We start from the raw sequence: 17515 nt of genomic DNA on the forward strand, positions 1-17515 counted from the left end.
GGAAGAAATATTTTTAGCCCATGATAATGTAAATCCGTAACAATTACCTACTAATATGGCATCGAAAAACCCCACCAAATATCAAGTGAATAACGTCAGACCAGTTAAAACGTTACCTCTAGCACCCTTATTAGTGACATGGCTACAAGAATTGACATAGAAACAGAAAATTTCCGACATCCTAGGCGAATGCTGACGCAAAAATATGGCCGATCTAGAATACAGCTTTTTCTCTTTCCTTTGTCAGAAAAATCACTCGTTCTAAATAAGGACAAGGACAAATTAGAAATAGCGAGAGTTACGGGAGCTGCCGATAACGCATCCACGAGGCATTGTCTACTCTCCATTATAAACATAATAATACCAATAAGTATTGTATTTAGTATAAGTTCAATTGACATGTTTAGGGGGAAAGTATAGCGATAGGATCACCTTCCACTAACTGAAATAAAAAAAAAAAAAAACCCTCGTTGGAAAAATTTACATATGGAATTCTTGCGGCAATTCGGCTGTTTCCTCGAATCATTCCCGACTTGATTCAAATGGAAATTGTCAAGCCCTTTTGCTAACATATCCGACGCTAGACGATGCTTTATTACTATATCTAGTTGAAAAGTCTACTTAAGAATAGCGTCGACAGTTTTTTTGCTTTGCAAAAGAACGCGTGGACAGAGATTCCTCCATAATTGGAGAATGCATTTATTTTTAGTTTATTTTTGTGAAAATTATAGTTGCTTATAAAAAACACGTTAACACACCTAAATAATAGAATAGTATATATAAATAAAACAGTAATTCTATATGTGTATGTGTATGTATGTGTGAAAATATTTAACCGATAAACTGTTTAACTATTGATCACATGACACTGAAATTAAGAAGAAACACTAATAATAAAGCCAAAATGGTTTATAACAAGTGAAATCTTTGTTTGAGTGGATAAAAACGTGTATTGAAATATGTCGGAAATGTTCATTTCAACTTGCTGAAAAATAATAGAAATAGCTGTTATTTTTGCGCATACGCCAATTCATTCATAGCTTGAAGTGGTTTAACTTTAAGTTTTTATTGCCTATCCGTCGCTAGGTTAAACGGTAGGGATGACGGCTGAAGTGCTGAATGCCTTGGTCTCGATTCTATCTAATAGCGCCGAAATCATTTCTTGAAACTTTTGAAATCACCACTATATATATATATATATATATATATATATATATATATATATATATATATATATATATATATATATTAATTAACTATAAAATTTGGTGCATGAGTGTTGGGGTCGAATTATAAAAAAAATTATAAATCCACCAAGCCTCAAAGGAAAAGAAAATGAAAAGAAAACAACAATTGTCCTGACAACAATCGGATGCCCGATAGAAAGCGCTTGAGAAAAATATGTCTGACCAACAACTTCTGCGTGCTATTCTGCATAATACGCCTGCTGAAATTATAAAGACCGTTCGGCAAATAGAAAAATATCAAACAAGATCGGAAAAAGGAATAACTGTTTTATTCAAGCAAACGTGTCTAAATAATGACCTGCTGCCAATATATATATATATATATATATATATATATATATATATATATATATATATATATATATATATAATATTTAGTATAGAAATGGCCCTGTAATAATAAATTAAAAATCTGCATGAATTAAAATATATTTAAGCATATTTTACGCCCTAGCAAGGCTAGTTTTAAATTTTAAAAATAAAAAAAAAACAGATTTTGATTACTTACTATGCACGCATTATTGATTTAAAAAAAAATTCAATTACTTTTTTGTCATTTCGCTATACGTTTGTCTAAGCTGCAATTATTCACCCTGCAATGATTTCGAATTTATGCATATTTTTATCAATTTGTGTTTGATTTATTGCGGTTGAATTTGCGCAATTGTTGCGTCAGAGGGTGGAGCTAACCACTGGGGAAAGTTCTATTGAAATTTACTCGGGAGAATGTGCTTTAATGCCTTCTCCGATCCCAGTTTCCTCTTCTGCGCACTGTTCTGCAGGGAAATAAGCAATTTTACTGGAAGAGCGTTTCTGGTGTTATCTTCTTGACAATAAGGCAAGTGGCGCTTAACATACAAAGGGTAATATGCCAATTACCCTCAGCATGTATCACCCGCCACTCGCTGCAAAAATTCGTCAACCTATGTTCTTTACAATGTGTTGGCCAAATCAATTGCGTTGTGGCACGAAAATAACTAATCGGTTCAATAGACACTTGTAACCTACTGCTCCCATCAGTTGCCTGCCTTAGTCAACAGCAGATCTCTGACGAAAAGAACTTTGCCAAACTGTCCCTGATGTATGTGTTATGTTTGGTTTTCTTTACTTTACACCAAGAAAAATAATATCGATATATTTTCTTCTGTTTCTAGAATGAAATTTCCAAAGGACTCCAATAAGCATGGCTTTTCTTGGTCATCACATGAGCAGTCTTCTTCGGCCACTTTCTGGATTTGTGCCGCCTTACTCGTCATCGTGTTGGCTGTCACTTGCAACTATGTGACAATCGATGGCACGTTTATATTCGACGATCGGGAGTCAGTCTTGAAGAACAAAGACGTTTACAACCTCAGCACCACAATACAAGACGTTTTCGGTCACGATTTTTGGGGTGCTGACATTGCGTCCAACGTGAGTCATAAATCGTACCGTCCACTCACCATAATGGCATTTAGGTAAGGATGATTTTTGGGTTTTGTTTCATTCTGAAGCGCTTGCACAATCTTTTACATATATTATTAAAATTAAATTAAAATAAATATATCTTACATTTGGAACTTTATGCTTAGCAGGGTTTTTAAAAATTTATAATAACCAGTCAAGTGGTTTAAGAGTAAATCATGCGTATATATATATTAACACTAGACCTTTCAGCTCGTTAAAACGGACAAAAGTTATAACCCGTTGATTTAGAATGAGTGCGTTATATCAGAGTGGTTGAATAAGATTAAATGTGTGCTAATTGTTGCATTAAATACGAATCCCGATTAATCCCTAAATGTTTATCGAACGGATACCATACGATTTAGTTCACTGTATCTTACTATAACGAAGGGTCATACAAGATTTCAGCCAAATCAGCCAGTAGTTTCCGAGAAAATTGAAATGGGCAGACAGATAGAAGGACTAATAGAAATATAATATAAATTAGCAACATAATAAAATGTGCAATGCTGAAATCACCCAGCCCTCCTACTGGATAACCTGAAGAAAGTGAAACAAGTTTTAGAGATGATAGATTTTTATCGTAGGTTTTTAAGTAGTTGTTTGCAGACTGTATAACCATCCACAAATATTTTAACTCATGTAAAACGTTATGTATTTAAGTGATTTGAGTATTGTGTAACCGCTTGTACATTGGTTAAGTCTACATTTTTTCATGCAATTGAATTGTCGCATGTCGTTCCAGGCAAGCAGTTGGACGTAGCAGTCGATGCTTCTTCTATCGGAGTGAGAATCGTATTATAACAGATGATCATCGGGCAACGAATGCCAATTGCATCCGTTTCCCAGCTAAGACAAGGAAGAGCAACGTCGGACGGGAACTTTTTTGTCGTTCATTACTTTCGACATTCTTTTGGGAGCCGATATTTTACATTTGTACATTCCATCAACCTTTGCTGCGAATGTAAAATCAAATTCGAACAAGTATTCCCTACATGAAACCAGACACCTAGATTATTTATTACAATGATTCCGCTATAGCAAATGAACCGACAACGTTCAGGCAAACACTATTCCTATCAGCATAAATGCACTGCTGTTTGAACGCATGTGGATTGCAAGATATTTAGTGAAAACAGAAAATCAACCAGCAACTGGGAAAGTTTTAATGATGTGATACATCCTTAAAATTGTCCAGACTATATTTTAAATATTCAGGCTGAACTTTTTTCTCTCTCGCTCTAGAGAAGATGCTTCAATTCATCTGATCTCTAGTAGATGTGTATGGCTTGGTGTGAAATCTCATATTTGGGATTAATACCACTTCTGTGCTTTATGCCAGAGGATAAAGAGCGAAAGACACATCTAAACTTTCTCTGGTACTTTTGTGCTTACCGATGAAAGATTTGAACGTATGCATTTGGCTACCACTGTCCAACTGTTAACATAACAAGACAAAAGTTCGCTGTTAACATGTGCTGATCATTTTAGACGCTAGTGTGAAACCCTGTTATATCTAATATCACGGCCGACATTACAGCAAATCTTTTTTTTTGGATAGGTGGTCCCTTTTAAAATTCTGGCTGACATTAGCAGAGAAACAGGTCAGAACTTTAACTGGAATCTCTATTGCTAACTAAATAAAATGTTAGGAAACAAGAGAGTAAAATCTATAGAGTATGATTTATAATACAGTGGCTCGGTAAAACGATTCCATCACACATCTAAGAAAGCCTTAAAAACTAGTCAAAGTGATTGATAAACCCATTGTTGATCTTCCGTAGACTTTGACTGCAGTGACAGAAATACTTGGAATGTTTAGCTGCTAAGATGATATGTCGCACCACATTGAAACTTCCCGAGCAGTTCTTTAAAAAACGATAGATCTAAAACGTCTTTTGAGGAAGGTTTATTCATCACATTGAGAGCAAAACTCACCATCACAGAAAACAGTCCATGAAGCTTACTTATGTCCTTAAACATATGCAAACGTCTACGTGTTTGTGCGTAATCACGAAGAAACACATACTTTGCTATTCTGAAGAAGACCGTTCAAGATCCTCAAAAGACACAAACAATATTTATGGTACAAATTAAAAATACTAACCACAATATTTCTGTAGACAGATTTAAGGCAGCTTGTCTTGAAGGCTGCCAGAAAATCGGGTTATTTCCGCGCCGCCACTTAAACTTGACGCGAAAAAGCAACTAAATTTGGTCCGATTGTGAAATGGCCAAAACCTTTATTAACAGAGTTGAACATTTACAATTGTGTATACAATGGAAAAACAAAACAAGTTTAGAATCAACTTTCTTTTTAAAGACATGTGTAAATGATACTTTGTTTTGTTGGTGTTCATAGTTAGTTACACGCTTCCTTGTTTTGGCTTTCCCTTCGTTATTTATAATTCTTTTTATATCATGTTGTTAATGTCATAAGGTTTTGTTTCGGGTTCCTGAACCTGTCTAAGGAAATGGTACGGCACAAACAACTATATTATCTACCATCAATGTTATCTTGTTTTAAATATCCAAAGCTGTGCTTTATTTGTGAAAAAAAAGGAGTCAATTACCGAAATCACGTAGGAACACATAACTTTGTTCTGACCCTCGGGAGGTCATAGAAGCACAGTGACTTGTATCCGCTTTTAGCTGGAGAGTGAGGCAGACATATCGCAATTTAGTTGATCAGCTCCTGTATGTTTTCTTTTTCATGCTACGTGAAAATAGATGTTTATGCAATTATCTTTAATTTTCTAATTGAACTTTACCTATCTTAGTACATATTAGATTATGAAATATTCCCATTATACTCTTTTAGATCTTGGTCATTGTTTAATTTAATATATTGTTTAATATTATTAATTTTCTTGCAGATTACAGCACCATTTGGCGGGGAAGTTGGATCCCAGACTGTTTCACATGTTTAACATTGGGATGCACGTGTTAAACGCACTTCTCTCTATGCTCGTCATAATCGTCATCTTATCAGACGGGGAACTCCATGACCTACGTCCCGAAACGAGAGAAGGAATAATACTTGCCAGCCTTTTATTTGCAGTCCATCCAATCCACACAGAAAGTGTAAGTGAATTTGAATATTTATAAAAAAAAAACTGACCATAAATTTAAATCTGTCTTTGTGAGAATGCAAATAAATGGGAACATATTAAAAATGCTATATATTTTGTACAATTTCATTTTCCATCTCTCTCTTTATCTCTTAGATTGTCGAAATATTGTTTATATAAATCGTATAATAAATAGATAGATAATTACGAAAATAAATCGTTAAATAAATAACTGCAAAATAGATATATAAATAGAAGATTATTCAGGAAAATTATCTGATTTCATATATATACATTATAGACAATTATTCGAGCAGAATAATTATCTATCTATGTTTCTAATTTAGTTATCTATTTTACTTTTCCAGTTTATATATACATACAATCAAATCAAATCAATAAATCAATCAATCAATCGATCAATAACGGTTTTTTCATTTAATGAGAAACATCTCGATGGACTTTAGCCATCTAACTCTGCATCGAACTCTACGCTGACCACTGTTTTGTATCAGGCCGTTCCTCCATCTTGTTTTTTGTTATCCATTTGACTTCTTGTGTTCACGAGGTGTCCATTCCGTTGGTCTAATAGACCGTCTGTTGTCATATTGTCCATCTGTGTTTGGATGTTTTGATGGCAGTATGGATGTCAATAACTCTTGTTTGTTGGCGGATCCAGATGTTTGTCTTTCTGTTTTGTGGATTGATGTCTAACATTATCCTCTCCATTTTACTTTGTGTTACTGACAAGATTTCACTTTGGTGAGGTGGCAGGGCCCATGTTTCACTACCATAGATCATCACAGGTTATACATATTCATTGATGATCTTCCCTTTGATTGAAATATTTGGTTTTCGCCTTCTCATGATATTCTCCACTTTCCCAAAAGCTGCTCATCCCAATGCTATCCTTTTCTTTATCTCAGGGAGGAGATCTCCATCTTCGCAATTTTGTTTCCCAAGCAGATGTACCTTTCAACTTCCTCAATTGTCTTTCCATCAACAATTATTGGTGACTTGGAAACGCATTGGTTTAACATCACCTTGGTCTTTCCATGATGCATGTTGAGGCCAACCGATTTGCTCTTAGAATGGATGTCGTTTAGAATTTCATTTACTTCCTCAAGAGAGTGTGCCATCAGTACTATATCATCAGCGAAGATTAGATGTGACAGGTGTTCGCCAGCGATGTGGACACATACATACATACACATACACACACACATATGCTAATAATTATCTTGAAAATATCCTTTACGTACACGAGGCATTACAAATCTATAATAATAACACGATAAAAATAAAAAGATAAATCAACTGAAAAGCTCAATGATTATTCCTGTAGTTTAAGAGCATACATATAATACACGAAAATATTTTGCTATGTCCCAAAGACAAGTTTTCCCGTTTGTGATTTGTTTATTATATTCATGAGGTCTATGTTACAAATCTGTTTCGTTAACAACCAACAATCCAGTAGGATTATATCTTTATCGAATGTTTGAAAAACGAGAAAAACGAACGAAATCAAAAAAGGACAAAAAACTGTAGGTAGGGTGTCATGAACGATGACGAATAGTTAAAAGGTATTCAAGTTGGCGAGAATTTTTTTAATATCATAGGTAAGAAAGGCACGCTCAATAATAGAACTATGGGACAATTTGACATGCGAGATACGTTTAGAAATAAATCGAGGAGTTACATTATTTTCCGAACAAGATTTTAAAAAGGGATGAAGAGCTTGAGGCGAGAAATTTTCTTTTTTAAACCAGAAAGCCGGTTGAGAGTATTTATTTATGATTGGGTGGATCTTTTTCGAAAATAGTAAAAGAGTTTATTTGTGGTACAGAATTTACAAATAATTATAATATATAATTATATATATATATATATATATATATATATATATATATATATATATATATATATATAGATGAGAAGGTCAAAGCATCAATGAGATCTCAAGCAAAATGAAAAGTCTATGGTATAATCTTCATTTTCTTTTAAATAAAGCTTATTTACACCAAATATACAAATTAAATTTCTATTCACGGAAATTATTTAGTGAAATAAAATTTTCCACTGATCCTATAAATATGTTTTTAACAGAAATATTGATGCTTCTGCAAAGAAGATAACGTACTATTTTTAGTAGTATTTCTTATTTAACTTCAAGTTTTGCAGTATCTTTTGTTTTGTTAAGAATAAGTTTTTAAATAATAGCGTTATTATTTCGGCAAGGTATCTTCTTGCGTAAATACCTAAATAATAAAAACAAATCATAGTAAGCTACATAATATACGTGAAACGACCAACTGAAAACTGCTAAAAGCATAGTTGAATTTTAGCTAGATTTTGCTTTATGGTTAGTATCTACTTGTTTAGAAAGACGACTACTGTATTTTGTTCGATCAACGTTGGGTTATTAATTCGTTTATCAGATTTTTTGAATATTGATTTTTGATAATCATCCACAAAAAGTACATTTCTGTGAAATTTCAAAGAAGACCAGCTCAATTCTTTTGGAGTCCATAGGGAACGAACTCAAACTCACACACACATTCACACACAGAGACAAAGTGAATTTTATATATAAACAGAGATTTAATTAAGTTGGTTTCCTTGCAAATTTAGTTCTTAAAGGCTACAGTGTTGAATTTTCCGAATATACGAGAGTTAATGAATATACCTATAAAATGTCTAGAAAAAGAGAAAGAGAAAGGGGAGGGGTTAAACAGCTTGTAATTTCATGGGTCCCACTCATACTGTATAAAAATAGTAAAATTTGCAATTTTAAAAAATCATACTATGTTATTAATTGCAGGTTGCTTCAATTGTTGGCCAAGCAGACATGTTATATACACTTTTTAGTCTACAAGCCTTCCTCCTCTATCATTATGCCTTAACACAGGACAAGAAACAAACAGGTAAATTTCATCCAATTTTTATTCCTATTGGCATTTATCAGAGTTCGTTCGTTTTCATTTACCAGAAACGAATATGAACTTGTTTATAAATAGTAAACCATGAGTATATCTGCGAACTGTGTATGATTGGTATCATTATTTTTACTGCAAAATTGCTTTATTTTTATTAGAAGTACATCTTTTCTGCAAAAGCTTCGTAAATAGTAGAATTTAATTTCCCTTTTACACGACCACAGACTTTATTTAAGTGAAGTATTGTTTTGCAGAGAATTTTCTGTAGGATATCTGCTAATCTCATCATTGCCCATCTTTTTCGGTTGCTTCTTGGCAATTTCTAGCACAAGTTTCGCGACAGTTGTTCTTGTTGGCAGTTTGATCATGCCACAAAAACCTTCTGAGCTGTCATTCACACATTTTACCCTCGATCGGTCTGATGCTACGGATGACTTACATGTCCTCATTACAAACCTACTAAAGTAGTGAGATTTCACACATACAGAGGAAAAGCATTTTGGCCATCATAACAGTGAATCTTCACTTTGCCTTTCTTCATTGTCAAACGCTAGGAAATGTACAAATCAACAATCTCACCACAGTCCAGTAAATTTTAAACGGTCGTTGATCTCGCGGCCACAGCGGATACCAGTTTTGAGAATCCACTTGAGCTACAACGTATTGATGTGCACAGCAACTATGTCGAGGATGTTGCTGTCATCACTGAATGCGGAACCGAGATATTTGGAGATGTGTATTCATGGAAAATCTTGATCAAACAAGAAGGTTAGTACAATGTTACCGTCTTTATTGGTAGTTAAATATTAATTCTTCTAATGTTCAACCACAGATTATCGTATACTTCCAAGACTGTATTTGTTGTTGCAGGTCAGATTTATATTTTGATGCGAGGCGAAGATCATTTGCATACAATATTATCTCGAGAATGATCAGTTTATTGGTTATGTCTACACAAGAATGAAAATCAGCGGGCAGAGGGCGGTGTCTTCATTTAATACTGTAACGTTTTACACTTTTACACACGTTTTAACATGTAGACTCCGTCGCTAGGCAAGGAAAAACTCGACTTTTTTTTCGTTGAAACAATGATTTATTTCCGGGCACTTTCTTTATGAAAACGTGATCCTGGTCCTCCTCTCTGACATCTGTCCTCTCGATCTTGGTCATATTCCAGGTCTACGTACGCGTTCTTCTTTTTATATCTTTCCTTTCTTCCCCACCGTGACGTCACTTTGCCCACGACTCGGCATTTGCATACGGTCGCCATAGGTGCTTCCTCGCTCTATTACATTCCAACTCTGATGGAAAAACCCTTAGTTACACCGGCGGTAGTTAGCACAAGATTCTTCTATGAGTCCTCGAGTTGTCTGACATAGCTAATAAACCCCTCGAAACATGTTACACCACGTACTAGATCACTTTTCTTGCGCGAACCCCTTCGACAGACAGAACAACGTACCTGTCATATCGCCATAGATTATTAATGTTAAATGCTAGGATATTCCCTATTTCCCACAGAGATTCGCGGTCTTCCCCATCGAACATCGAAGGAGAGCATTAGCCAAGGAAGCTACTTCCGTACCTAACCCAGAATATCGGCATCCAAACCCATCAGCTTTCTCGCAGTTAAGGCAATACGTTCGCTGAGGGTTCATTGCAGGGACATTAATGACACACTTCTGTACAACGGTAAAACACATGCAAAATGATGCTGATGAAAGGAGTAAGAATGTGCCATCGTCAGCAAAATCACTTTGCCTCCGGTTATCAGTGTTAAGGACATGTGGAAAGAGGCAGCAGTTCACATCACCAACAGAAGCGATGCTGGTTGACTGTGGCCTGAATAGAGAAATATCAAAGCTGTGGGCTCTGTTGCGCAGCATTACGTATTCCAACGACTAGTAAATTAACGAAGATAGATGTAAAACCTGTAAAATTTATTAAAGACAAGTGGAAAACATACATTTTTATACAAGCAATAATTTTTAGTAGAAAACTGATGAGTCGATGTGTGTTTTGTTGATCTCTCTCGATCATGTTTGGATTGAGATTAATTATTTAATTTAATATTATTGCCGAGGTAATACATTGATCGTAGAGTTTGTTCATAATTATACAATGTTTAGCCTACCTCGCTAAAACTGGATTAGTACGCAAAGGTTCGTTTCATTACAGAGTCATGTTTGCGTATGTAAACCAATAATGGAACAGGTCGCTCATCATCGGTCACGTCGCGTGCCACAGGAAAAAGAGAAATAGAAAAGGAAAGAGAGACGGAAGAACAAAAAGGAAAATATATTGAAACGGAAGTTAGTGTCGACGCTTGTTTATCAGAGATTTGGTCAAAAATGGCGATGTTTGCTTATTCCTTTCTTTCCACAAATTGTGTCGATGTTCTCCGTACACGATACTATTTGATAGACTAGTTTTTAAATGAATGCATTTCAACTCTGACTGTAAAAGAGAATATGTAAATAAAGGAGAAATACGACGTTCAATTTCTGAGAAGGTCCTGTTAAGAAGAAATGCGACGATAAATTTCTTTCTGATAAGTCCCTGTTAAAATACCACACAAAATGTCAGCCAAAACTGAGTCGAAGAAATGTGTGTCTTCCACAAAAGCAAAGCGTCACAAAGCAAAGTTTATGCGAGCTTTGATACATTCAAAGGTGAACTTGAAATTTATCGTCCCCCAAAGGCACACTACCAGAGGTTACAATATACCGAGCAATTCTTTGGCATAAACGACATATGTGGCAGTCTCATCACTTGCAAGAGATTTACCGACGTTTGACGTCAGTATTTCGAGAATATCTACACAGAACAGTTTCACCTGAGTCAAATCCATTGGTTAACCATTAGCGCACTGAATAACATCTGGTGAAGTCTCTTTGGTGTTATAATAATATGGCTAGGCAAGACAACTGGATCTAACGGGATTTTGATCAGTATTCCTTTTAATTTTCTCTAAAAACTTATTATTTTCTTTCTTTTTTTTTCGACGGTTTGTAAGAAATTGAGCTAACCAGCAAAAATAGATACTTATCTATACTTATTTTTGCTAACTTTTTTCTCTGAGGAAAAGTGCCACTGTTTTAAACTGCATGGGATGAGAAACATTGCCATTTTATTTTCATATTCCTTGTTTTGAATGAATATTCTAAATTTAATTCTAAAATATCTTGACCTTTACTACTTATATATATATATATATATATATATATATATATATATATATATATATATATATAAAAATATAAAATAAAATAAAATATAAAATATATTTTAGTCATCGACATAGAGTCCTGTTTCGTTGTTTCACAACTCATCAGTGCCGCTAGACTAACACCTATCCCAAGCCGAGGATCGAACCTAGAACCGTCGTGATGACAGTCGGCAGTTCTACCCCTTGACTACGGAAGCGGTGGCCGCAATTAATCTGTCCGAATGTCTATTTAAATAAACATCCGTCCGCCACTCGTAAAGTGCTCAAACGTATGTTTATAAACAAACCGCGAGCTTCGCATTTTTTCAGCTAAATTATGTAGCGAGTGAGATTATTTACGATAGTGCTCAACCCAAGAGGGGGGGGGGGGCTTTAGTCTAAAGAAGCTTTGAATAAAAAAAATGAAAAAGGATACATTATTAATAAGTAAGTTTAGGATTACAAGATCCATTCTGCGACATGTTAACTAGCATATAAATGCTATGAGAATAAAAATGCATAAAAGCTTAAGTACCTTAGGTACCAGAAAGGCAAATAGATAAGAGGAAGGAAACCTAGCCATACATGTCGAAAACCCAATATATAGTCTAAAGAAGCTTTGAATAAAAAATACAAAAATAAAAATAAAGAATGCAATTTAAATTCCCGGAAGGAAAAAAATATTAAATTTAACCTATCGCAGACTTAGCACCTGCATAATCCGACTTCTAAAAATTTTATAATGACAAAAGAGAATTCATTTATATAAGGATGGAAAAAAAAACCTTGACTAAAATTGTAAAATAGACATAGATTAACACTTACATAAGCCGCTTTCGCTAAAGTCTTCAATTTTAAAACAGAATTTAACTACATAAGGATGAAAAGAGAAAACCTTAACTAAAATGTTTTCATAGAAAACGGGGATCATCAGCCGTTTACCATGTAGTTGTTTCGGAGATTTAAAAACAGAACAGCTGTTAAATACATTGCTCTCCAGTGGATAATTACACTTCCCCAATAAAAAAGTGTAAAATAATACGGTTACTATTTTTACTAATATATGAAAAACAGATAAATAAAATTAAAAAAAGATAATATATATATATATATATATATATATATATATATATGCATTTTATTATTACAACCTCAAGTGTATTAACTTAATTCATTACAAATTGTTTCACGGACAGGATAAAAATGATCCGTCAATATCGTCAGATGATTTAAGTAAAAATAACAATAAAAACGGAATATATGGTCGATTTTTAGTGATTACTTATAGATATTAAAATCCCAGAGAAAGGAATAAAGGGAGAGAAAATGAAGAAAGGAAACGGGAAAAGAAAAGAGAGGAGTAGGCAATAAAAATAAATTAAATTAACATTTTTAAAATTATAAAGATAAGACAACGCACAGAGAGAGAGGAGAAAGAATAAGAGAAAAGAAAGAAGGGAAATGGATAATTGAGAGTGCCAAAATATTTGTTCGATTCTGGATAATGACGTGCAGCTCTCGCAAAGCTGAAACGGAGTTACAAAGCCAGCAATCGCCTACAACGACGGTGGTATGGTAAGCAGAAAGAGCTAAGATGCGCCCAGTTCATTTGGGCAAACAGATACGTCCACTATAGCTTATATAAACTCTCTTTGGGTAGGAAACCATTTAACTTCTTTAATTCGAAATTCAGAATATATACAAAATCCAATGACATTTACAAAGAATCTTTCTAGCTAGAGATTACGATGAATAATGACACAAGTTGAGGGTCCATTATTCGAGATCTATATCCTACTATTTGCAGACAATATAACAATGGAACAAATACATACAAATACATTACCAAGTTTGCTAAAAAATGTTGGCTCTCTTTACCACGCTGGAAAAATACTCATCTCTGACAAAATATCTTTACAAACTACCATTCGCTGAAGCAATGAATATTGTACTCATATAAAGGCCGGTGCATTAACCACTATTTGGAGAGTGTCCACAAAGTGTCTCCATTGTAATAGGTTCCGCACTGTCCAACAAGCTCCAACTCATGTCTCATCGCCGAAATGGGTCATCTCTGTGCTTGTTATAGACATACTTTAATCGAATGTGTCCAGAACAACATGTGACACTGGTGTTCCCTGACGGAATTGCCTCTGATTAACGTGACACGCAGCAAAACTCCAGGGATTTACTGTAGAGCTCTCTCGATGCTTAGAATCCCTTGTAGACATGATTCCCAATTCCCAGTAGCCCCTTACGTCTCAGTGACAATGTGCCTTGTTTGTGATGAATATTGGTGTAAAATAAATAAATGCAGCTACAATATATTCACAGGTAGCTATTATATAAATTTCAAATTAGAAATAACGAGGGAAACTATGATCAATTTGAATAGTTTCCCTCTTATGGATACAACCGGAATAAGGTATTAGAAAAAGATCAGCCAATTCTTACATAAATAAAACATATTTACAATTTAATTATTATTTCCATTGTTGTAATATTTATTCTCAGCAAGTAAACTATTTTTGGTTGTATTTTTCACCAGCGATTTAGTCCTAAACGATCTTCAGTAAATATCTCGTGCAGTTTTGCACTGATTACTTACCTGACATCCACGAATCTCTTCGCTAGATCGCATGCGTATGTAAATTCCCTACTACATAGAATATTTTTAACAAATTTTACATAAATTTGACGATCAAGGTATTATAGTACAAATAATAGCATTGCTATTGTAAGTTTTACAACCTTCATACATGATCCTATCTTCTTTGTCAGCTATTCTACATATCTAATCGATATTTTCCCATTTCATCTGATTATTCCACTAATAAGTGATCACTAGCAATCTTCTCATTCTTGCTGTCTCTAAGCGTGCACGTTTGCTTCTAATTAAAATCGTTGTTATTAATCGTCTCTTAAACAAGTGACTGCTCGTCGCATGCAAATAAAAAATGGGCATATAATCCTGACCCAGGTCATGCGCATTAACATTCTTGCAATTGGTTACATTGCATCGCGTTGAACATGGAAATTTCGGCCACTTATCACGAGTGTGCAAAGTTTGTTTACCATTTTTTACTATATGTTAACCACCTTCTACAATATGTTCTTGTATGTGAGTATATTTTTATCTAACAATTCTATTTTTTAACGGTAGACTAGAAATGTCTTTGCTCTTGATGTCTCTCGGCGTCTACACTTGCTTCTAGCTGCAATAGTCTCTCCTTATACTGTCGTCTACCAGATATGATTAAACTGGATAAATGTGAGAATTTATTACATCTTATTCAAGTAAAATTGGAATTTCCGACATGTGTGATATTTACATCGTAAAAAATACATTGGTGGGCATGATGCACACAAGATAAAAAAGAACGACCAAAAGTTGGGAAACATAATTACAAATTAAAAACAATTCACCCGGCATTAATTGTCATTAACGATGCTTTTCGATAATTGATCCATATTTTTTCGTTTACAGACAACAGTTTTTTGCCAAACTTGAAATACATTATGGGCGTCTCATTTCTAACCATCATTTCTCTACTGTGCAAAGAGCAAGGATTGATGACAACGGTAAGATTTTTTTATATTTTCTTCAGATTTATATTTACGTTGATTCATTTTATTGTTTTTTTATTACTTGGGCGTCATCACTTATCAAGAACACTCGAGGATAAAATGAATGTAAAGTGATAGTTTGATAATCGTAATGGTGTAAATTAGGTAGAATTTGATTATAGGAACGGCTCAGCAAGAACTTTTTTTTACATTGGATTTAAATGCTACTATGTTATATTCAACTGTGAACCAGTACAGTCGAACAGTGTTCCACAGGCGAGCAGTTTTGGAAAAGGATTTTTGTTCATAGAAGCTACGTTTATATTTATGCACATATAGAGAATAGTATTTGTAGCTAGTCGCGTGTTTTTATGAAAGTTTGCAACGAGGAAACTATAGATTGGAATTCAGTCGAGCACTTGCCATAAAAATAACGATAGAGCAGAGACAGGCTTGCAACATTTCTTTCGTGCGAAAGAGGTTACAAGGAAAAGGCATTATCTACTTGGTTTCGAAGCCAGTTTTGAACTTTGTTAATGGCTGGATAGGGCGTGCCGAGCAACGCCTGTCCAGATTTTTTTTTACATGGGGGTCAGCACTTATCAAGGCTCGAAGGCCACTCAGGGGTAAGGGTGGACACAGTACTCCATTTAAGGGCGAACCTGGCTCTTATACAGACAGAGGATTGCTTCGACAGCGAGAAACCCGCTGAAACGGTAGAATGATCCAATTATTTTACCAGCGATTTTGGCAGCAGATTTGATGCATATGTTTCATTTCAAGTCAGGAGTGAAGATCGACCTAGAAGCCTGTCAAGACATGAAGCTTCTCCAAGACAAGAGCCAATCACTTAAATTTGTGTATAATGGGGATCAGAGACTTATAATAAAAAGAGAAGTTTAGTTTTCGGTGTATTAAAATTAACCAGCCACCCCTTTCCCCATTGCATCACGTTTTCTAGATGTGAAGAGATAGATACAAAAAGATCTTGGTAATTGCTGACCTTTTAAGTGTGGCCATAGATTATGGTGATGTCTGCATAAATGTCTACGGATGATCTAAGGATGTGATTTAGGAGATCATTAATGAAGATTAGGAAGAGAGTTGGGTCCAAGATGGAACCTTGAGGGACGCCAGCGTTAATAGTATGAGTTTCTGATTTCTGTCTATCAACGATTACCTTTATAAGCCTATCAGAGAGAAAGAATTTAATAATCGAGAGCACTTTTCCAGCTATTCCATAGCTGGCGATCTTGTGAAATTAGACCTTTATGCCATACTCGATCAAAAGCCTTTGATATGTCAAGAGCTACTGCTTTAGAAACGAAACCCCTATCGAGATATTCACAAATCCTGTGTGATATAACAGTTAGTACATCTCGCAGAACGGAAACCATATGGCATGTCTTTGAGGAGATTTTATTTGCTGAGGTGGTTGACTACTGTGCTTATTACAGATTCCAGCAACTTACGCATACATAGAATACTGATTGGTATGTACTTAGAGGTAGATGACCGATCTCCGTAATTTTTAAATATGGGGAAGACCGACGAATTTTCTCAGTGTTTTGGGAAGGATTTCCTTTCCCCTTGAGGCAACAATTTAAACAACTTTGTAAGTATGGGAGCTGATTCCTGTTGAAGCTTTTTGAGCACTGTAATGAAATACTGTCGAGTCTGTTTCTTTACTGGAATCAAGATTTTTGATAAGCTTTGCAGCATCACGTACAGATATTTGTATGGCACAGTGTATTTTCAGTCACAGGAGGAACTACAAGAGGTAAAGCTGCTCTATCCCAAAGGGCAGAATTTGTTGCAAACTTCTTGGCAAAGAGTTTTGTTTTGTCAGATGCTGACGAAACTACCTCAGGCCCATTTATTACAGTAGGTTAGAGGACACGCTTCTATTCGGAGTCCTATTTTTATTCGGTGGGAACTAGGCCGTTGCTCAGTTATTTTAAACTTGACGTACTGAGCATACGAATCATTTGCATTCTTTCATTACTCTTTTACAATGGTTGCCGGCAGTCATAAAAG

The 17515-nt window shown here is 34.8% G+C and overlaps 1 protein-coding gene across 3 annotated transcripts in view; it reads left to right on the top strand.

Moving 5' to 3' along the window:
- Positions 1-17515, top strand: part of LOC145252763 (protein O-mannosyl-transferase TMTC4-like) — a 133042-nt gene that overhangs the window by 50221 nt on the left and 65306 nt on the right. For 2 of the 3 annotated variants that reach the window (XM_080112671.1, XM_080112660.1), the window contains exons 2-5: positions 2402-2704; positions 5570-5777; positions 8589-8691; positions 15399-15493. In XM_080112671.1, coding sequence (XP_079968797.1) covers positions 2403-2704; positions 5570-5777; positions 8589-8691; positions 15399-15493 — 708 coding nt within the window. In that variant the 5' untranslated portion in view covers position 2402. The remainder of the gene's footprint in view (positions 1-2401; positions 2705-5569; positions 5778-8588; positions 8692-15398; positions 15494-17515) is intronic. The other variant, XM_080112680.1, reaches the window with a different exon arrangement.

The sequence above is a fragment of the Euprymna scolopes genome, chromosome 3 (genome assembly GCF_053919585.1).
Source record: "Euprymna scolopes isolate OS-2025 chromosome 3, ASM5391958v1, whole genome shotgun sequence".
In the NCBI taxonomy this organism is placed as follows: Eukaryota; Metazoa; Mollusca; class Cephalopoda; order Sepiida; family Sepiolidae; genus Euprymna; species Euprymna scolopes.